Genomic DNA, 22,068 nt, shown 5'->3' on the forward strand with positions numbered 1-22,068 from the left:
TGACCCAGCCCTGGAAACCAGGTCCTACTGACAGAGGCTGAGGCTGAGTGTGGGACCCAAATGGGGCTCAAGACTACAGCCCTCATGCAGGGACAGGAGAGCTAAGCCTTCAACCAGAGGACATGGAGGAAAGACCCAGGGTGGGACTCTGATGCAGGGCCCTGCTCTAGGCCTCCTGCCTACACAGCCTCTGCCTTGTCCACAAGCCCATCGATGCCCTTGCTGTGGGTGGTGCTCCTCAAACATCTGTCTGTCTGTCCATCCGTCAGTCCCCAGATGCTCCTTGACAGCCACACACACGGCCTCCCAGCACCACTGATTCCCTGTGGCCTGCATCCCTGAAGACCCTCCTCAGGAGCAGCTCTTGGGGCAGATGCTGCCTGCAGCCCCCGCACGTTCTGGGACCGTACGCTGCGATGCCAGTGCCCCACGGGACACACACTTGACCTCTCCGCTGCTGTCACGTCTCTCCACGGTGGGCACATACAGGCTTTTACAACTAAAATGTCCACGTTTGTTTAAGAAAAGAAAAGAAAGAAAGAAAGAGGACGTACAACAGTCCTCAAACGGCTGGGACCTGGGGTGCCCCATAGCCCTCACCGGCTCCTGGACGTGCTGGCTGTGCCGGGCTGTCCTCGTGAGGCGCCTGCAGACCCCAAGGCACAGGGAGGAGACTACTAGGATGCCCAGGTCAGGGGCCACCAGGCGGATGGCATTGGGAATGTCCTTCAGGTCCAGCCTGTAGAGGGCAGGGAGAGCCCATGGTGGGCTTAGTGGGGCTGGGGCCAGTGGGGGCACCCCAGGAGCTGGAGGCCCCCACCTCAGGCCCAGGAAATCCCTGAGGGAGACTGAGGACTCTCACCTCGTGACCCCAATGAGCCGGGAGATGGTGTCCCAGGTGATGGTGTCCCAGGTGCTGCCTGCAGAGAGAGGTGGGGGAACCAGGTCAGGCAGGTGGGTGCCAAGAAACCCTCTCGTTGCCAAGAGGCCCTCAGAAGCCCTTAAGCCACAGGCCCCCAGGTTTCCAGGGCTGCTCAAGAATGCTGCTTATGCTGGTGGGGAAACAAGCCCAGCCAGGGAAAGTCTGGTAGGTCAGAGGTGTATTAGTTCTGCCTGGTGGAATGGGGCTCACAGCCCAGCTGGGCGCTGTGTGGCCGTGGCAGGGCTCTCAGGTCTGTTGGCCAAGGCTGACTGCTCCTTGGGAGCTGGAGGGGGCACACATGGGAAGCCTGGTCTCAGAGCCACCAGGACCAGAGAGCCCTCAAGGCACCTGACTTCCAGTCTCTAAGCTGCAGGAGACACACGATCTTCACAGAATGAAAATGGGAAGCCAGGTGGGACATCCTGCCCTCCACGATCCAGGCGGGACATGGAGGTGGGAAACCCCTCCTCCGAGCAATGGGGATGGGACCCCAGGGCTCTGTCATCTGCACACTGGGGTGCTGGAGTCAGTGGAGGTGGGAGGGCTGGGTGCCAGCTGGAGATTCTGTCCACAGGTTGAAAGGGTACAGGATGGTGGGCGGGCAGCTCACCTGGTCTGCTGGCACCCCTGTCCCCCCAGCCTAGCCTCTATGCCTCCAATGGCTCAGGAGGAAGATGTGAGCAGGTGGGGCCTGAGAAGACCAGGGCTGTCCGGTGAGCCAGACGCCAGGCTCAGTTTGGTGTTGCCGGTGTTCAGCCCAGCCCCATGGCCACCTGTTACTGGGGCAGTTAACCTGGGCCCATTTGCACTGGATATAAATAGTGGATAGACACTCAGAGGTAGACAAAGCCTGGGTGAGGCAGGGTGGCCCCTGAGGCTGGCTGACCTTGCTGAAGAATGTGAGGCTCCCTAACCCTGCCCAGGCCCTCTGGTAGCTCAGGGAGACCATTGGCTCTCCCCCAGGCCTGCTGCCCTCAAGCATCCCCCCAGGCCCCCTAGTGACTCACAGTTTGGCTCCAGAAGCTGGTCCAGGCGGGGCACAGTATGCAGGCATATCTGGAAGGTGACGTGGGCTGCCAAGAAGAGGAGGCTGAAGCCCAGCAGGGCTCGGAGGAGGCGGCCAGTGTGACCTGCAGGCAGAGTGGGCAGGGGTAAGGCCAGCACGCAGCTGAGCCTGTGGGAGTACTGGGAGGCGGAGACCAGTGAAGGCCAGTCAGCCCTGGCTTTCAGCCCTGAGTCAGGCTGTGTCCACCAGCCTATCATGGACCCAGGGTCTGTCAGCAGAGAGCTCAGGCAGCACACCCCTCCTACACCATCCCACTGATCACTCACAGCTGCCCCATGGTCCTGAGCTATCGTGACCTCACTTTACAAAGAAATGGGCGCAGGGAGGTGAAGTCACTTGCCCATAGCCATACAACAAGGAATCAGTGGAGCACAGCACACCCAGCCTGCCAGTGCTTGAGTCTCTCCCCCTACTTGGGGCATGGGACATGGGGGTCAGAGCCAGCACCAGAAGGAAAGGTCCCCTCAGGCCGGAGGCCACCTTCAGGTCTGGTCACATATCCAGCAAACATCTGTGTTGCTACTTGACCCTGGCAGCATGGTACTGCCTCACCCTCAATGTGGGCTGAAAGCATGCACCATGCAGGGAAGACCCTGTCTGACACTCAACCACAGGACTTATCAAACCTGCCCACAGAACAAAGCCTCAGATTCCCAGAGGCGACTGTACCCCAGGAATTCACATGATGGATGGGGGACAGATGGAGGGACAGACGGAGGGATGGATGATGGCTGGATGGAGAAGAGGATACACTGGATGGATGAGAGGATGTATCACGGGAATGGATGGGAGATGGATAGATGGATGAATGAATAGATTAGAGAAGGGATGGATGGCAGAAGGTCAATGAGAAGACAGAGGATGGGAAGTTGGATAAATGGATGGGCAGCTGTGATTATGGACAGATGAATGGATTGGATGTATGAGAAGATGGATGGATGGGTAAATGAGGAATTGATGGGAGGATGGAGAGATGGATGAATGGGAAGAAGGATGGTGGGAAAGATGGATGGATAGATAGGAGGACAGAGAGGTTAATGGATGGGAATGGATGGATGGATGGATAGAGCAGTGGGTGAATGGATGGAAGGATGGATCAACAGGTGGAAGATGGATATACAAGTGAATGGGTGGGTGGGAGGATGGGTGGATAAATGGAATGATGGATGGAGGATGAGAGGGTAGCGGGATGGCTGACAGCAGTGTTGGGTGAGGCCGGGAGGCAGCTCTAACTTCAGAGGGTGGAGGGCAGTCAGGCTGGTGTGGGGATCCTGAGAGGGTGGGGCGGTGTGTGTGGGTCCTGGGCCACCCACTGCAGTTGCTGGAAGCCCTGCCTGCCTCTCCCCTTGATCTGGGGTCACTCGTTTGGTCTTGTGAGGCCTGCAGGGCACAGGGAGCGTGGTGGAAGGATGGTGCCCTGCCTTGGTGGGCAGGCGACCCCCACCTCTGTCGTGCAGAGGAGGGGTCACACAGAAGTGTTTCCTTCTGAAGGATCCAGGGTGCCACTCAGGCCAGAATCTCTGGAGAAGCAGGAAATGGGGCTGGGAGGCTGGGGCTTCAGGCGTGGAGGAGAGGGAGCTTGTAGGGGGTGCAGAGAGCATTTGACCAGAGTAGGCACTGGGGCTCAAGCCCCAAACCTCCCTGATCTGACCGCTCAGTACGCAAACACTCCAGGACAGCCCCACTCCCATGACCCTGTTCTGGGGCAGCCTGGGACCCCTGTGAGTGTGGTGCCCACCTGGACCCAGCTCTAGCACCATGCTGAGCTGCTGGTCGACCTCACCCTCCCAACATGAACTGGGTGAAGGGTGCTGAGGGAAGGGGAGTCCCCTACTCATCTGAGGCCCTATCACAGGGAGGATGGTCCAGAGCTGGGGGGCATGGAGGGACAGGGCCAGAGAAGGTCAGAGCCTGAGCTCGAGGCCCTGGGAATCTGCTATGCCACACCTGGCACGTTGTCCGCCCACAGGCAGGAGGGCACAGGTCTCCGGAGGACAACAGAGCCTCTCATCACCTCTTCCAAAGAGCACTGGGTCCTCCTGGGGTGCCGTTCTGCGACGTGAACGAGGTCTGCCCGCCAGGCCCTCCTGTCCACGGCCCCCAAGTCAGAGCAGAGCCCAGGGCTCCAGGGAAGTCACCCTCTCTGGACAGCAGTTGCAGGGCCTGGCTCCTTAAGTCCCTGTTAATCAGGTCACAGGAGCTGACCCTCAGGTTTCCCTGAAGCTATTGCTGAGGCTGTGCTCTGCTGGGGCACGTGGCCCACAGTGGCAGCAAAGTGACTGAGGAAGTGCTGGAAGTTTCCTGAGGATGCACTGAAGTGGACACCCCTCTGCCCAGCACAGGGAGCTGGGGTCAAGCTGACACCCACGTGAGAATACAGCCAGGAATCAGCACCCACAGGGGACCCGGGCAGCCTCAGACCTTCCACCCAGAGCTGGCGCCAAGGCCCAGCTGCAACACGACCATGACCCTGTGGCCAGGCACTCAGGCATGGATGGGCCTCACATTTTCCTCTCTCCCACCTGGAAAAACCCAGCAGCCTCTCTGACCCTGAAGGGCCTCTGAGGCCAGACAGATGGACAGAGGGAGGTCAGGCAGGCGAGTCTTCCCAGCGCCCTAACCCTTCCCCACCCTGGACTCCTGCCCTGGCTGAGAGCCTGTGCTTCTCCCAGCGCCAATTAGAAGAAAGTGTTCCCCATCACTGCAGGGCATGAAATACAATGGAACAAACAGCTCAGAGCTGAGACCCTGGGAACGGGGTCCACGGAGAGGAGGGGAGGGCCTTGACTGCCCAGTCTTCCCAGGTTGGCCCGAGCTGCGGATTGGGGAAGGGCTGGGACAGCCAGCCATACAGGGTTGTGGCCTGGGGTCCCCCGTGGCTCCCAGCCCTACACCTGTGTGGGACCCCTCCCTGAATTCTCCCTGCACTCCAAGGTCAGGGGCCCCCCATACCAGTGCCCACGGGAGCAGAGAGTCTGACCAGACACCACAGGCCGGGGAGGGGGACCTGTGACCCTGTGGGAGGCAGGTTGACACCCCTCTAGGAGGACCCATGCCCCAATCCTGGGACCCTGTGAACATTTCCTGATGCAGCAAAGGGGAACCAGGAGTGCCAAGCAGCTAACCTTAAACAAGGGCAGCTCCTGACCACCCCCACCCAGGGCAGGCCCAGTCTCACTCCAGGGTCCCAACCATGGAGACGGGGCAGGAGGGCCCAATCAGAGTGATGGGGGGTGATGTTCAATTGGCCATTGCCAACCTGGATGATGGGGAAGGGGCGCCGAGCTGAGGAGCTGGAAACAGGAACCAGATTCTCCCCAGATCCCCCAGGAGGGACCAGCCCGGTGACACCTGGGTTTTCACTCCAAGAAGCCCATGCTGGACTCTGACTCCCAGACTGTGAGCAGGGACCTGCGGGTGGCTGCTGGGTGTGAGGTGGTCTCTGCAGCCACAGGACACACCTGAGGCCCTGGGCGGCCAGCCTGCCGCCAGTACCTCCCAGGGGCAGCAGGTATGGGCCTGGCTCCCTGCGGCGGTCTTGGTGATCCCTGCCAGGCTATTCTTCCATGACCTCTGTCCGGAATGGGATGGGGGTCACACCACTGACAACGTGCTCCCTGGGAACCCTCTTTTAAGCCTGGGCATCTCTCTTCACCCTGGGAAACCTAAGGGCCTCCCTGCCCATGGGGCACAGAGCCATCCACAGCACCTGTCCTTACTGAAAAGCCAGGACAAAAACTGACCCGGAAGCACCCCAAGAGTGGCTGGTGGGACTCCGGCCTGAAGGGGATCCTCAACCACGCGCCCCGTGCTGTCGGCCTGCAGGTCTGCATCCCCCTTCACAGGGACCTGTCTGTGCTCCACAGGACAGGCGGCAGGGCGCCCTCCTACTCGGGGATCCTCTCCGCTCTCAGCCCCTCTCAGATAAGCCGGTTCTCTTGGCCCCACTGTGCAGACTGCCCTGGGGGCAAAGGCACCCTGACAGGCTTTCCCACACATCTTGTCCGCCTGGTGGACTCAGAGGCCACCCTCCAGGAGCTCAGAACTAGGTGGGGACCGCCGGGCACCCAGTTACCCTGACAACAAGGTGGTCAGAGGAAAGCACCGCCCCAGAGAGCACCAAGCACACATGGATGGAGCCTGAGTACACAGTGGGGCAGGGGCGCTGGTGAGGTGGCTGGACTTAAGGGTTGGCCAGAGCCACTCAGGTCAGATGGGCTGCAAGGTCAGTGCTGGGACCGGGTGGGAGTCAGGGGAGGGACCTGGCAGGAAGGTGGCCCAGCCCATGGCCGGAGGAACACGGCATCAGCCCTGCAATATGAGGTCACAACAGAGATCTGAAACAGCCAAGGGTCCACCATGAAAAATGAACCTAGGACCACTCATCCTTTACCAGTGGCTCTTCAACCACAGAGAACATAACCGCTACCCGGTTCAGCCATGGCCCAACTCTCCCCTGCCCCGGGCATCTGGAGAAAGAGCTCTGAGACCCCTGAATCCACACCCCCACCCCCACCGAGCCCCACCCACCCTTACCTCGGATGCTGTGCCGGGAGGGGCCCGGGAACCAGGGCAGCAGCAGCAGGAACAGCAGGTAGACCAGGGAGAGCGCGTTGACCCGGAACAGGCAGGCTGCGGAGGAGACGGGACAGTCATCAGGGCTGCTCGGCAAGGGAGGACAGCCAGCCCCACACCCCAGCTGCTGCCCCGAGCCTCCCCGCCACAGGTACGGTGCTTGTCACCCCAGGAGGCTGCCCACCTCCCTCCACATGTGAGAGACCACACTCGATGCAGGACGAGTCACCTGCCCTGGGAGCCCCGTGTCTGACCTACGTCAGGCTCTGTTTACACTGAGCAGGGGGCCCTCATGCTGCATGTGTAGCAGGACTCACCCTGCAGAGCTGCCCCCCGCCCCCAGGGCCAACACGGAAGTTTTGACAACCTCCCCACTTGTTTTCTCTCCTTTGTAAGACTTTACGTCCCCAGGCAACATACAGCACGGCTGACTTAGGGGTCTAGCTCTCTAAATCTCCTCCCTCCTGCCCGACTTCCACTTCCTGGACACCCTCGTGCACCCCCTGGGGCCGTGGCCATGTCCCCCATCACGTCTCCCAGGGGAACCACAGCATGACCCCTTCAAGCCATGCATGCATCCACAACTCACTCCCGGAAGCCTCCCCAATGCCATCCTGACAGAGTGCAGCAGATGCTGGGATTGGGGAGGCTGGGGAAATGCCAAGTGTCCCAGCTCGGGGCTCATCACCCAGAAACCAGCCCTCTCAGCCTTTCCCAGGGGCCTGAGAGGGAGCTGGGCCAGGAAAGCCAGGCTACCAGCCCAGAGGGTACTGGTATCCCTGAAAGCGGCCCCTGGCCTGGAGCCACCTCTGCCCATTCCACTCCTCAATCCACGGCCAGCAAGTGGCCCCAGTGACCTGGCCCTGCCCACCACCACCCCCACCAGCCCAGGACAGAGTGGACAGATACGGGTGCCAGTACCCACCACAGACCCAATCTCATCCCTAGACGGTCCAGCGTCATGGCCCTGTCATCGTGACTGAGCAGAGTGGCACAAGGGTAACCCCCCTGCTCAGACTGGCCTCCTGGGGGGTGCTATTCCACTTCCACTCTCACCCCTCAGGCTCCCAGGTGGGGACCGTGAACCCAGCAATAGCTGGACCTCCGCTTAACAGCCCTCTGGACGTCCTGGGCCAAGACAAGCTGACCTGAACCTGGCCACACCATCTCCCCAGAGCAGTCAACAGGGCCAGGTTGGGTGTTCAGTCCCCAAGCCCTCCAACCACCCCAGCATCAAGGTAACCTGGAGAACCATACGGGAAGAGCTGCGACCCTGAACTCTGATCAGCAGTCTTCCTTTCTGGACACCACCATGCTCTCCTGCTCCACGGAGCACCCTGACATGAAGCTGCCTCTTTCCATGAGGTATACTAGCCATAGCGACCGGCTCAATCAAAGCCTAAAACTGCTCACAATTACACAGTTGCATAAAAAACAAACAAAAAATCAATCTGATTTGGCCTGAGAAGACCAGGGAAGAGCATTTATGGCAAAGGCTTCTAACGTTCCGTTCTGTTTTCCAGGGCCGCACTTTTACCCTCTGGGCTCTGCCCCCTGCACCCACAGCACCAGCCAGGTGATGTCCACGCATCTGACCAGGTAAATTTGCTCCTAAGGGTGCATCCTGCTGGTCTCTGTACTGAGGTGTTCCTGTTCTGATCCGCCAGGGAGAACAGCGCTGGACAAGCACTTGAGCCCCTTTGACAGTGCGCACAGGCCCGTGATAGGGAGGCTAGCTCAGTGCAGCCCTGGGGAGCTCCTGGTTCTGACACCAACCCTGAGCTGGAGGGATGGTGTGGGGAGAGACGGAGTCAGAGTTTCATGATGCGGGCTGCAGCCTGGAAGACGCAAGGTTCTGGAGGTGGTGGTGCCCGCTCCACAATGCTGAGAATGCAGTTAATGTCACCGAACCATCCACTTGAAAATGGTTAAGGAGGGGACTTCTCTGGTGGTCCACTGGTCAAGACTCCACACTCCCAGGGCACAGGGGTTCCATCCCTGCTTGGGGAACTAAGACTCTGCATGCTGCACGGTGCGGTCAAGTAACTAAATCAGTTATATGGTTAGGATGGTGAGCTTCATTTTAAGTGTATTTTACCAAAATAAAAGAATACATGGTCCCAGAAATCAGTGAAGGATCTCAGACCAGAACCAGAAGGGCAGGAGCCACCCAAGCCCCCTCCTCTGCCACCAGTGGGGCTACAAGGCATGCGGAGCTGGGCCTCTGCCCCTTCCCCAGCCCAAGCAGAAGGAAAAGAATCTAGAAGCTCCTTCTGCCAAAAGCAGGAAATCAGAGACGAAGGGTCAGAAGGGAGGGCATGGGAAGACAGGACGGATACAGTCACCCCATGTGGGTGCTGCCGGGCACTGCCCTACCCTGAGATGGTTGCCAGGCACCAGAGTCCACATAGGGCCTGCCCTGGAGAGGGGGAACAAGGACCCCTCAGTCATTCATTCATTAGACGCAGAGCTGTGGGCCCAACGGGAGTCCTGTCTCCATAAGGATACGGCAGAGAGCTAGAGAAAGAGAGTGTCCCAGGTGGTGCTAGTGGTGAAGAACCCTCCTGCCAATGCAGGAGATGTAAGAGATGCGGCTTCCATCCCTGATCAGAAAGATCCCCTGGAGGAGGGCACGGCAACCCACTCCAGTATTCTTGCCTGGAGAATCCCATGGACAGAGGTGCCTGGCCAGTTCATAGGGTCGCAAAGAGTCAGACACAACTGAAGTGACTTAACATGCATGCATGCACTGCCAACACAGATGAGGAAACAGAGACCCTGGGGTGTCCAGGAGTACAGCCCGGCTGCTGGCCCCGCAGAGACAGGCTGAGAGACGGTCCCCCGACCAGGAAACTGGCACCACAGGCAGTTGGTGCCCGGACAAGCCCTGGACTTGACCCAGGGGACGTGAGCTGGGAACGTAGCCCAGGGTTTGTGGGCCCACTGGCCTCCAGCCCCAGCAGGGCAGCCCTGGGCCAGGATGAGAGAGGCTGAGGTCACATTCCCAGACCACCTTCCCTTCCTGTTATCAGGGCCTGGGGCGAGAGGATAGCAGAGCAAGAGTGACAGAGGGCGGGCCTGGACACAGAGACTAGAGGCAAACTGGCCTCTTGGGGGAAGCCAGGGTGGCTCTCGCATGCTCCCTTGTTCAGAGAAAGAAATCAGGTGCCTGGGGGCAAGGGTGTTCGGATGGGAGACCAGGACTTTGGTGTAGACTCCTGGCTGCATACCCGCCCTTGGAGTCACTGGTCTAAATGCCAAGGACATGGACTCACTGTGACTCTGCAGGACCAGGAGACTCAGGGCATCTGAGCAGGCTGCCTGGAGGAGGAGGCACAGCTTTTGGTCTTGAAGGCCAACTAAGACTCAAGAGTTTTGCATCGGTCCCAGCTCCCACAGAGAAGGAAGATGCTCAGCTGGGGAGGCAGTGGGGACATTCTGAGATGGGGTACAGGCTGCTCTGCCCAGGCAGCTCCCACCTCCCCAAGAGAGCTGCCAGTGGCTGGTGACCTCATGGGGGAGATATGCCTTTTCCTGAGCAGGAACAATGGGGTGGGGGAGGGCTGTGCCTGCAGGGCTGTGCCGGCAGGAAAGGCCCTGCAACCCCTCCCCACATGCTTAACCCTTCAGAGCCTCCCTGACCCTGTCCTGCAGGTGAGGCAAGTGAGGCCTGGGGGGAGAGACGGAGTTCTGGTCTGGCTGGTGCCTGGCCAGGAAGGGAGGCGGTGTGGAGGGTACAGACACCCGGACACTGCATGCAGAGCTGGACCCCACAGCCTGGCCTGCAGGGAGACGGGGTCCCTTGCTGGGGGCTGGACTCTAGAGACCCCAGGCCTGCACGTGGTGCCATGACACAACCCCGAGTCTGGCTTGCGTGTGCCCCCCCACCAGATGGGAGACATGTGGACAGTGAGGCCCCATCCTCTGCTCCCACGCCCAGCCCTGATTTCCCTGCCTGTGAAGGGGTGGGGGTTGCAGCTCTGCCCATGCCCTTGAGGTCCTCATCGTTACCCTCCGAGGGGTCTTTCAGCCCATCTGCAGGGAGGCCTGAGCACCATATCACCTGGCTGGTGGGACCCACACACAGGGTGGCACAGGTGGGTGACCCCAGGGGCCAGCAGAGATGGCAGGAGGAGGCTCAGAGGTCATGTCAGACCTGCATCAGCATCCAAGCTGGAAGGACGGAGGAACTGGGAGAGACTTCGGGAGAGCGCAGAGGCCAGGAGCGGGGGACGCACAGCGGCCACCACCATGACTGTCCTGGCACCTCCTCTTCGCAGATAGGGAGACAAAGCGAGTCCCCGGCACAGCGGCTGACACTCCCGCTGGGGAAGTGGTGTGGGTCTAGGTGGCCCAGGGTGTAGAAGCGGGTGGGTGAGGGTCACTTCCAGGCCAGGCATTAGGACCTGCTGAACCAGCTCTGGAGGACAGCCGGCAGTGGACAGATGGGGCAGGAGGGCTGGACCAGGACTGGCAGACCTGTGGGGTCAGCTGTGGACAGGGGACGCAGCCAGAAGGCCCGACGTGGGAAACCAGGCCCCGGGAAGAGCTGCCATACCCTCCACCAGGCTAGGGACACCAGGCCCCTTCCAGGGCAGCCAGCACCATGGCACCCGGAGAAACAGGGAAGAGGATGCACGGGCGGGGGGCCCAGAGTCCGGGGCAGCTGCAGCTCCCTGGCCCTTCCTACTCTCCCCACTGGTCCTGCTCGAGGTCAAGGGGAGAAGAGCTGTGGGCCTCCACTTGGGGATCACTTCTGGTGTAAGGTGGCTCAGGAGCCCAGAACCTGGACCCCAGACCATGAAATTCTTCCTTGAGAAACGAATGGAGGAGACCTAGTCCTGCAGGAGACAGGCCGCTCCAGGCCACTGTCTCCCCAGCCGCTGGGTGGGGTTGGAGGGCTTATAATCACCCGGAGGGGCTGCTGCCATGGGGACAGCGCCAGACGGGCAGCAGAGAGAACTAGCCAATCCCCAAGGCATCATGCAGGATGGAGGCCGCAGCTGGCAGCCACGCCCACCACCACTCCTTGTGTAAAACTTAAGTGAGAACAGACACACGCACGTGTAAACATCGCAATTGCCCAGAAGAGCCATGCCAGCGGAGCCAGTGTTTACCTGCACAGGAGGGACCTTGCTTGCCCTGGAGTTTCCTCCTCGGGGGTGTGTTACTGGGCTTGTTGGCAGTGTGACCAAGAGGGTGAGACTGCGGGACACACCACAGAGCCGTGGGTCCGCAGGCCCAGGCTTCCCGGTCACAGACGGGGCGGGAGGCTGGGGAGGATGTGCGTCACTGGAGTCCCCAGGCGGTGGCAGGACTAGGCCCGGGGTCTCCTGACCTAACAACGGGCACCCTTGGGCCACCTCTCTGCCAGCTCTTCTAGGCAGGGCCGGGCGGGGCCCAGAGGCTCAGAGTCCCCAGGGGCCCGCTGCCAGGCCACAGCAGCAGCCAGGGCAGGGGTCCCATCCGAGCCTGCCCTCCCCCAGCCTGCTGCATCTCCCGCCAGCTTGTTCACCCTGCCTTATTTGGCCTGGAGGAGAAACCCATAAACACTTCCCTACTCACTTCAGCCAGGGGCCGGTGGGTGGGGCGAGGGAGGAAGAGGAAGACAGAAGAGGGGAGACAGACATAGTGGGACCAGCCGTCCCCTGCCATCTGTGGGGCCGCATGGGCAGCCAGGCCTCGCAGCGCCCACGGCAGCGCCCACGGCACTCGGTTGCTGCACCTGCCACCACTCCCACCCACACCAACCAGGCCCCAACCCAGAGAAGACCAAGACTCAGATCAGACCCGACTTTCTGAAGAAGAGGGCGAGGAGATGGGCTGAGGGCCCCCCAGTGCCCCCTACCTCAGGGGACAGGAGCCTGGGGCCAGCACAGGCAGTGTGGGTGGCACCTCAGGGCCCCTCAGAGGGCGTGCAAGCGGCTGGGGGAGAGGGGAGTGAAGGCCCTGCTGCCCAGACCCGCCTGCGGCCAAGACACCTGGCTCTTCAGCTGCACTTCCTCCACTGCCTGCTGCCTACCCCATGCTCCATCTAGCTCGTGCCCACCTGAGACCCCGTCCCACTGGGGTACCACCTCCGCTGAAGCTCACCCGAGACCCCGTCCCACTGGGTTACCACCTCCACCAGAGCTCACCTACCTGAGACCCCATCCCACTGGGGTACTACCTCCACTGGAGCCCACCCACCTGAGGGTCGCACACAGGCGTCCAGAGGCTCCCTCCATGGTCACCCTTGGGGTGGCGGGGGTACACTGCATGGCAGGAGGGACGAAGGCAGTGCAGGGTAGCCTCCTCCAGCTCAGGGACCAAGGAGGATGGGCCAACAATGCCCTGGAGCCTCAGTGACCTTCACAGGAGTCCCCTTCCCTCCACAGTAGAAGCTGAGGCCACAGGCAAAAGGAGGCCACAGACACGGCCGCAGGCTCGTAGGGGTGCAGGACGGAGTCAGGGGACAGGAGAGGCCAAGGGACACGGCTACCTACTTGGAGCCCTGCCAGCAGCCTGGGCGCCCAGGGCAGGTGGAGGGTTTAACCACCACCGCGTCCAGGTTTAATGAGCTCGGTGTCCAGGAAACCAGGTTTCACAACTTGCCTGAGTGCACACAGGTGGCCGCCCCTTCCCCACAGCACGGGCTCCAGGAAGCATGATGACCAAACTTCCAAACAGCGCGGCCCAGGCCAGGGGACATGGCGGGGGCCAGGGGTGCTGAGAGAGCTGCTCCTGGGGTCAGGCATGGGCTTCGGGGCTGTTCACAGCCCTCCTAATTCAAAGGAGAGCCGCCCGCAGCCCATGATCTGCCAGGGAGACATGGGGGAGGGGAACTTTGGCACCTGTCCCCCACCAAGGCTGCTCAGACCCCTTCCCCCAGAGCTCAGCCTTCCCTGAAGACCCTCAAGCACTGCTGGGAATAAGCCGGCCTCCCCAGACCAGGGCCGCACTGCTGCCCCGAAAAACAGCTGCCCCTCAGGCCTGTGTCTGGAGCTTCAGGTATTCGCTGTGGCCCGGAAGGGTCAGGGTTCCCACCCCAGCTACCCCTCCACAATGGAGAGGCTGGATTCCAAGCCAGGGGTGGGAACCACATTCCACAGGGAGGGACAGAGAACCCCTGCCGGGCCCCCAGCCTCCCCGGGGCAGGAGAGACAGCACTTATCTCAGTCTCTGCAGGTGGGACTAAGGGAGGACAGACACGCCCCTCCCACCCCTGCCCGGATGCGGCTTGACCATGCGGCCCTCCCCAGCTCCTGGTGCCCAGGGCCTGGCAGACACATGGGTCACTGCTGGGGCTTCACGGAGAGCCACAGTGAGCAGGTGACGGTCAGCCGCGTCCCCAAGGCCAGCACCCAGCAAGAGGAACCCACCCTCCACAAGGGCAGACAGGGTCCGCCGGCCTCTCCATGCGGGTCGGCTCTGGGCATGGCTCCTGCCCTCCTGGACTCCCCAGGAACAGGCAGGACCCTCTCCAGCCTCAAGGAAAGGGGCTTCCAGCTGAGCTGCACCCCCAGACTGAGGGGAGTACACCCCACTGCACTCCATTGCACACTGCCACCCCCAACTCCAGGCTCTGTGCCAGCAAGGGGCTCCTGCTGGCCATTAGTCAGGAGCAGAAGCTGAGGCCTGGCAGGGTCCACATTTAGACCTCAGGGCCTCCCACAGCCCGCTGCTTTTCCTGTGACCAAGTTCTGACCACCTCCTCCAGGCACCAGCCTCACTCAGCCAGGTTCCACCTGCTCTCCCCCAGACCCTGTCCCCAGCCCCCCAGATCAGATCAGATCAGATCAGTCACTCAGTCGTGTCCAACTCTTTGCCACCCCATGAATCACAGCACGCCAGGCCTCCCTGTCCATCACCAACTCCCGGAGTTCACTGAGACTCAGGTCCATCGAGTCAGTGATGCCATCCAGCCATCTCATCCTCTGTCGTCCCCTTCTCCTCCCGCCCCCAATCCCTCCCAGCATCAGGGTGTTTTCCAATGAATCAACTCTTCGCACGAGGTGGCCAAAGTACTGCAGTTTCAGCTTCAGCATCATTCCTTCCAAAGAAATCCCAGGGCTGATCTCCTTCAGAATGGACTGGTTGGATCTCCTTGCAGTCCAAGGGACTCTCAAGAGTCTTCTCCAACACCACAGTTCAAAAGCATCAATTCTTCGGCGCTCAGCCTTCTTCACAGTCCAACTCTCACATCCATACATGACCACAGGAAAAACCATAGCCTTGACTAGACGAACCTTTGCTGGCAAAGTAATGTCTCTGCTTTTGAATATGCTATCTAGGTTGGTCATAACTTTTCTTCCAAGGAGTAAGCGTCTTTTAATTTCATGGCTGCAGTCACCATCTGCAGTGATTTTGGAGCCCAGAAAAATAAAGTCTGACACTGTTTCCCCATCTATTTCCCATGAAGTGGTGGGACCGGATGCCATGATCTTCGTTTTCTGAATGTTGAGCTTTAAACCAACTTTTTCACTCTCGACTTTCACTTTCATCAAGAGGCTTTTGAGTTCCTCTTCACTTTCTGCCATAAGGGTGGTGTCATCTGCATATCTGAGGTTATTGATATTTCTCCTGGCAATCTTGATTCCAGCTTGTGTTTCTTCCAGTCCAGCGTTTCTCATGATGTACTCTGCATATAAGTTAAATAAACAGGGTGACAATATACAGCCTTGACGAACTCCTTGTCCTATTTGGAACCAGTCTGTCGTTCCATGCCCCCAGGAGCACCCCAAACCCCGTGTATCAGCTCACAGGGGATGGACAAGCAGCCCCCAACAACCAGAGCACCCATGTGCCCCCTGCAACAAGGTGCCTGCCTGGCGGATGCAGACAGAAGTGGCCGTGGTGACAGACAGCAGCCCAGGTGCTCAGCTCTGCGTAAACAAGGATGCTCATGACCCGGGCACTCCCACCCCACCCCAAACCTCAAGCCAATTGATATGATGGGGTTCCTACGGGGGTGGCCCCGGCATGGGGTCCCCTTGAGATGCCCTGTCCACAGTGCCAGGAGCGGGGTGAGGAAGGGCAGTGCCATATAGGGGACCCTCCTGAGCCAGCACTGAGGCATGTCAGCACTGGGGCCTGAGGTAGCCTCAGCCACCAGCATGCCTCCCACAGCCTCAGCCAGGGCCTCCCATCCCCGAGCAATGTGAACAGGTCACAAGGTCATGGAGAATGCGGGGAGAATGGGGAGGAGACGTGAAGCCACAGGAGGTGCTGCTCACACGAGTCTGGACAGAGCCTCCCCTCCGGGGTGGGCAGGCCCTGGACCCGGGCCTCCTGCACAGACAGGGCTCCCAGGGCTCTCCAGCCAGCGGCCCAGATCCTCCCCAAAGTTCTTCACTGTGACCAGATGTGGCAGAACCCGTCCTACAGAGCCGTGGTCCTCCCAGTGGGTTCCCAGGCCACCCCATCGCATCCCCTGTGGATCTGGCAGCGAGGCCCAGCTTGCCCAGCCCTGCATGTTGTGACACGGCCCTGCGGGACTTGCCTGCAGACAGAAGGTTACCCAGACATGGAAAGAAGCAGGTGTGTGGTTCTCCCAACAAACGGTTACTTGTGGCACCCCCTGCTACAGCCTAGCCTGACCTGTGGCATCTTGGCAAACAGTGCCCCCCAAGTACCCCCAGGAGAACAAGCTGCCTCCCTGAGTCCTTCATCTCCCGCAAGTGGAGGCGACGTCCACTGTGAGGCTGGCCTCAGCAGCCGGGGCTGAGGCCTCTGAAGGCTGAGGTGCTGACTCAGAGCGCCCGCCCTGTGATTCAGCACCCCAGTCCCTCAGCCTCTCCGGTCTGGCTAGTGCAAACAGCCCCAGAGCCCGGTCACAGTCCCCCCACTCTCCAGGGCCCTTCCTGGCATCTAGTGAGGAATGCCACCCAGCCGCCTCGGCTGGCAGGTGGGGGCGGGCTCACTGGCTGAGGGAGGCAGGCTGGCCAGCAAGAGAGGGTCCGCAAGCGCCTTCAGAGCCCTGCCCTCCCCATGAGGTGGGACCTGGGGGAGAACAGTGTCCTTGCCTGGGCATTTATTTATTTTCAACCAGTTTATATTTTAAATTGGGATAAAGCTGCTGTACGACATATTGGTTTCTACTGTACAACCACGTGAATCAGCTATACATATACATAATCAAACACCATCTTCCAACAACACAAGAGACAACTCTACACATGGAAATCACCAGACGGTCAATACTGGAATCAAATTGATTATATTCTTTGCAGTCGAAGATGGAAAAGCTCTTATACAGTTGGACAAAATAAGACCTGGAGCTGACTCATATCATGAGTGCCTTACACTGAAGAAAGCAGGGAAAACCACTAGGCCATTCAGGTTTGACCTAAATCAAATTCCTTATGATTATACAGTGGAAGTGATGAATAGATTCAAGGGATTAGATCTGATATGGTGCCTGAAGAACTATGGATGGAGGTTGGTAACACTGTACAGGAGGCAGTGACCAAAACCATCCCAAAGAAAAAGAAATGAAGAAGGCAAAATGGTTGTCTGAGGAGGCCTTACAAATGGCTGAGAAAAGAAGTGAAAGGCAAAGGAGAAAAGGAAAGATATACCCAACTGAATGCAGAGTTCCAGAGAACAGCAAGAAGAGATAAGAAAGCCTTCTTAAGTGAACAATGCAAAGAAACAGGAAAACAATAGAATGGGAAAGACTAGAGATCTCTTCAAGAAAACTGGAGATACCAAAGGAACATTTCATGCAAAGATGGGCACAATAAAGGACAGAAATAGTAAGGAGCTAACAGAAGCAGAAGAGATTAAGAAGGGGTGGCAAGAATACACAGAAGAACTGTACAAAAAAGGTCTTAATGACCTGGATAACCACAATGGTGTGGTCACTCACCTAGAGTCAGACAGCCTGGAGTGTAAAGTCAAGTGGGCCTTAGGAAGCATTCCTACAAACAAAGCTAGTGGAGGTGATGGAATTCCAGCTGACCTATTTAAAATCCTAAAACATGATGCTGTTAAAAGTGCATCAGTCAATATGCCAGCAAATTTGGAAAACTCAGCAGTGGCCACAGGACTGGAAAACATCAATTTTAATTCCAATCCTAAAGAAGGACAATGCCAAAGAATGTTCAGACTACCATACAAATGTGCTCATTTCACATGCCAGTAAGGTAATGCTCAAAATCCTTCAAGCTAGGCTTCAACAGTATGTGAACTGAGAACTTTCAGATGCATAAGCTGGATTTAGAAAAGGCAGAGGAACCAGAGATCAAATTGCCAACATCCACTGGATCATAGAAAAAGCAAGAGAATTCCAGGAAAACATCAACTTCTGCCTCATTGACTATGCTGAAGTCTTTGACTATGTCAGTTCAGTTCAGTCGCTCAGTCATGTCTGACTCTGGACCCCATGGACTGCAGCACCTCAGGCTTCCCTGTCCATCACCAACTCCCAGAGCTTGCTCAAACTCATGTCCATCAAGTCGGTGATGCCATCCAACTGTCTCATCCCTCTATAGTCCCCTTCTCCTCCTGTTTTCAATCTTTCCCAGCATCAGGGTCTTTTCTAATGAGTCAGTTCTTCGCATCAGGTGGCCAAAGTATTGGAGCTTCGGTTTAACATCAGTTCTTCCAATGAATATTCAGGACTGATTGACTGGTTTGATCTCCTTGCAGTCCAAGAGACTTTCAGGAGTCTTGCCCAACACCACAGTTCAAATGCATCAGTTCTTCAATGCTCAGCTTTCATTATGGTCAAACTCTCACATCCATAAGTGACTACTGGAAAAACCATAACTTTGACTATACAGACCTTTGCCGGTTTGTCACAGTTTTTCTTCCAAGGAGCAAGCGTCTTTTAATTTCATGGCTGCAGTCACCATCTGCAGTGATTTTGGAGTCCAAGAAAACAGTCTCTCACTGTTTGCATTGTTTCCCCATCTATTTGCATGAAGCGATGGGACTGGAAGCCATGATCTTGGTTTTCTGAAATGTTGAGTTTTAAGCCAACTTTTTCACTCTCCTCTTTCACTTTCATCAGGAGGTTCTTTAGTTCCTCTTCGCTTCCTGTCATAAGGGTGGTGTCATCTGCATATCTGAAGTTACTGATATTTCTCCCGACAATCTTGATTCCAGCTTGTGCTTCATCCAGCCCAGCACTTTGTATGATGTACTCTGCATATAAGTACTCTTGCCTGGAAAATCCCATGGGGGGAGGAGCCTGGTGGGCTGCCATCTATGGGGTCACACAGAGTCAGATACGACTGAAGTGACTTAGCAGCAGCAGCAGTACTCTGCATATAAGTTAAATAAGCAGGAGTGGATCACAACAAAATGTGGAAAATTCTTAAAGAGATGAGAATACCAAACCACTTTACCTGCCTCCTGAGAAATCCGTATGCAGGTCAAGAAGCAACCGTTTGAATCAGACACAGGAAAACAGACTGGTTCCAAATTGGGAAAGGAGTACGTCAAGGCTGTATATTGTCACCCTGCTCGTTTAACTTTACCCAGAGTACATCATGCGAAATCCTGGGCTGGATGAGTCACAAGCTGGAATCAAGATTTCCAGGAGAAATTTCAATAACCTCAGATATGCAGATGATACCATCCTAATGGCAGAAAGTGAAGAGGAACTAAAGAGCCTCCTGATGAAGGTAAAAGAGTAAAAAAGCTGGCTTAAAACTCAACATTCAGAAAACTCAGATAAATGGCAATCCCATCACTTAATGGCAAACAGATGGGGAAACAATGGAAACAGTGGCAGATTTTATCTTCTTGGGCTCCAAAATCACTGCAGATGGTGACTGCAGCCATGAAACTAAAAGACACTTGCTCCTTGGAAGAAAAACTGTGACAAATCTAGACAGCATATTAAAAAGCAAAGACATCACTTGCCAACAAAGGTCCATATAGTCAAAGCTATGGTTTTTCCAATAGTCATATATGGATGTGAGAGTTGGACCATAAAGAAGGCTGAGTGCCGAAGAACTGATGCTTTCAAATTGTGGTGCTGGAGAAAATTCTTGAGAGTTCCTTGGACTGAAAGGAGATCAAACTAGTCAATCTTAAAATAAATCAACCTTGAATATTCACTGGAAGGACTGATGCTGAAGCGCCAATACTTTGGCCACCTTATATGAAGAGCCGACTCATTGGAAAAGACCCTGACGCTGGAAAAGACTGAAGGCAGGAGGAGAAGGGGGTGACAGAGGATGAGATGGTTGGATGGCCTTACTGACTCAAAGGACATGAGTTTGACCAAATTCTGAGAGATGGTGAAGGACAGGGAAGCCTGGCGTGCTGCAGTCCATGGGGTCACAAAGAGTCAGAGATGACTTAGCAACTGAACACCACCAATACATAATCCCGTCCCTCAGGGGCCTTCCTCCCACCCCTCTAGGTCACCACAGAGCACCAAGCTGAGCTCCCTGGGCTACACAGCAGCTTCCCACTAGCTGTCTGTTTTACACATGGTGGTGTATATATGGCAATGCTATTCCCCCAGTTCAGCTCACCTGCCCCTTCCCTGCTGCGTCTACAGGTCCATTCTCTACATCTGTGTCTCTATTCCTGTGTTGCAAACAGGTTCATCAGTACCATCTTTCGAGATTACACATTATGCGTTCATATACATTTGTCTTTCTCTGGCCTACTTTGCTCTGTATGACAGACTCTAGGTCATCCACATCTCTGTAAATGACCCAGTTCCATTCCTTTTTATGGATAAGCAGTACTCCACTGTACATATACGCACTGCATCTTCTTCATCCATTCATCTGTCATCGGACATTTAGGTTGTCTCCGTGGTCTGACAGTTGTAAATAGCGCTGCTGTCCACACTGGGGCATGCCTGGGCATTTAGGGAGGAGGCCCTGTGTGTGTGTGTGTGTGTGAGATCAGGAGATGAAAGGGGACATTCATGGCCCTCTGCCCCACGACCATCCTGCTTTTGAGGAGGTGCCTGCCCCAGCACGGTGCTGACCCCAGAAGGTACCCCACAAGTGTGTGACTGAGTGGGTGCCAACAGCAGGGAGCAGCTGGAGAACCTGGCCACCCTCTTCACTCGGGTGAGGGTGCTAAGGTCAGGGGATGGCCTGAGAGCCTGGAGGTGTGACCAGAGACATCACATGCCAACCAGCTCACGCAGACTTCTTTTCCTAGAGAGGCAGACTGGCTGAGGGCTTCTGCAACGGGCCTCAGGCCTGTGAGGTGCTTCATCCCGTGACCATCAGAAGCTGGAGGACGGTGGATACTTCCTCATAGTAAAGCCTGAGACCCCCAGGGAAGAAGGAATTCTCCAGCCCCTTCAGAGTCTGGACGCCAGACTGCAACACCAAGGCTTGTTCGAATTTCCAGCCTGCTGGGCTCCCTGCAAATTTCAGACTTGTCTCACAATTGTGCAAGCCAATTCTTTAACACAAATCCTTCTCTCCCTCATGAGTGTATGTATATGCCTCTTCTGTAAGACACCACACCACTCTATCCCTCTCTTACTGGCTCTGTTTCTCTGGAGAACCCTGACTGATCCACCAGCTCTCGGGGATTCTGCACTGTGAGCCACTGGCTGACCTGCCCGTATCTGAGGTCTGGGCCCTGGTGGCTGCAGGGCTGGGGCAGAAAGGGTGTCGGGGCCCCACTTGGGCTCTGGGACTGCAACAAGCTCAGAGTCACTGAGGGAGAAACCAATACCATCTAGTCCTAACAACCAGCCTGGGCAGGGTGGCTCAGCCTGGCTCCTCCCCCAGGACACCAGCCCCTGGGGCAGAGACGCAGCCCACGCTACTCTGTGCACCCACCCCCAAGGGCAGGATGGCCGGGGGCAGGGCCTCCCCAGGCCTGAACCCTGGTTCCATCAGGCCAGGAGTGGGCGATCTCTTCCCCTGGGCAGGAAAGGGTGCTGACCAGCTCACAGGACATTCACTTTCCTTTCCTTCCCTTTCAGAAGTTTTTTAGATGCGGAGAAGCACAGAAATAACAAACAAGTGAGTTCCACTCCTCCCGTTCCTGCGGTCTGGCTGTCACACAGTCCTCCTGCCAGAGCACGTCCCTCCAGGTCACACGTCACCCTCGGTCGTCACCCTCAGCCCGAGTGTCCTTTGCTCATCTCCCCAGGCCTCCTCTCCCCTCCCTGAGAAAAAAACGCGCATGAATTTCAGGATATCCTTCCAGGAAAGAGGCACTTCTGGGCTCTGGAATTCCATCTGGGGTTGTTTCCAAGGGGGCATCTGGGCCTGCAGCTGCTGTGTGTTGAGCCGGAAAGAAAAAAAGAGCCCTGGGCATGCGGGGCCCCCTGGCCAAGCCCCAGGCCCACTATGGAGGGTGGGCCACCCTCACCCAGGCTCCCAGGGGCCTGTCTCAGCCCCTCCCCTCCTGTTGCCCAGAAAACCAGAACCCAGAGGACCCTGCCAGCCTGCCCGACAAAGGTTGAGCCGGTCTGGGGCTTTCTCCCCTTTTAAATCTGCACTGAAACTTCCTGAGGCATGAATTCTGAGCCTGTGGAGAAGGGGCTGGGGAAGGGAGGGGGTCAGGGGCAGTGATCAGCTTTGCT

The 22,068-nt window shown here is 57.3% G+C and overlaps 1 protein-coding gene across 4 annotated transcripts in view; it reads right to left on the bottom strand.

Annotated features, from left to right (window-relative positions):
* PIEZO1 (piezo type mechanosensitive ion channel component 1) overlaps window positions 1-22,068 on the bottom strand; it is a 56,758-nt gene that overhangs the window by 19,985 nt on the left and 14,705 nt on the right. For all 4 annotated transcript variants that reach the window (XM_044931162.1, XM_044931161.1, XM_044931160.1 and 1 more), the window contains exons 2-5: window positions 6,525-6,620; window positions 1,930-2,052; window positions 863-920; window positions 601-739 (exon numbers count right to left, since the gene is read on the bottom strand). In XM_044931162.1, the coding sequence (XP_044787097.1) occupies window positions 601-739; window positions 863-920; window positions 1,930-2,052; window positions 6,525-6,620 (416 nt within the window). The remainder of the gene's footprint in view (window positions 1-600; window positions 740-862; window positions 921-1,929; window positions 2,053-6,524; window positions 6,621-22,068) is intronic.

The sequence above is a fragment of the Bubalus bubalis genome, chromosome 18 (genome assembly GCF_019923935.1).
Source record: "Bubalus bubalis isolate 160015118507 breed Murrah chromosome 18, NDDB_SH_1, whole genome shotgun sequence".
In the NCBI taxonomy this organism is placed as follows: domain Eukaryota; kingdom Metazoa; phylum Chordata; class Mammalia; order Artiodactyla; family Bovidae; genus Bubalus; species Bubalus bubalis.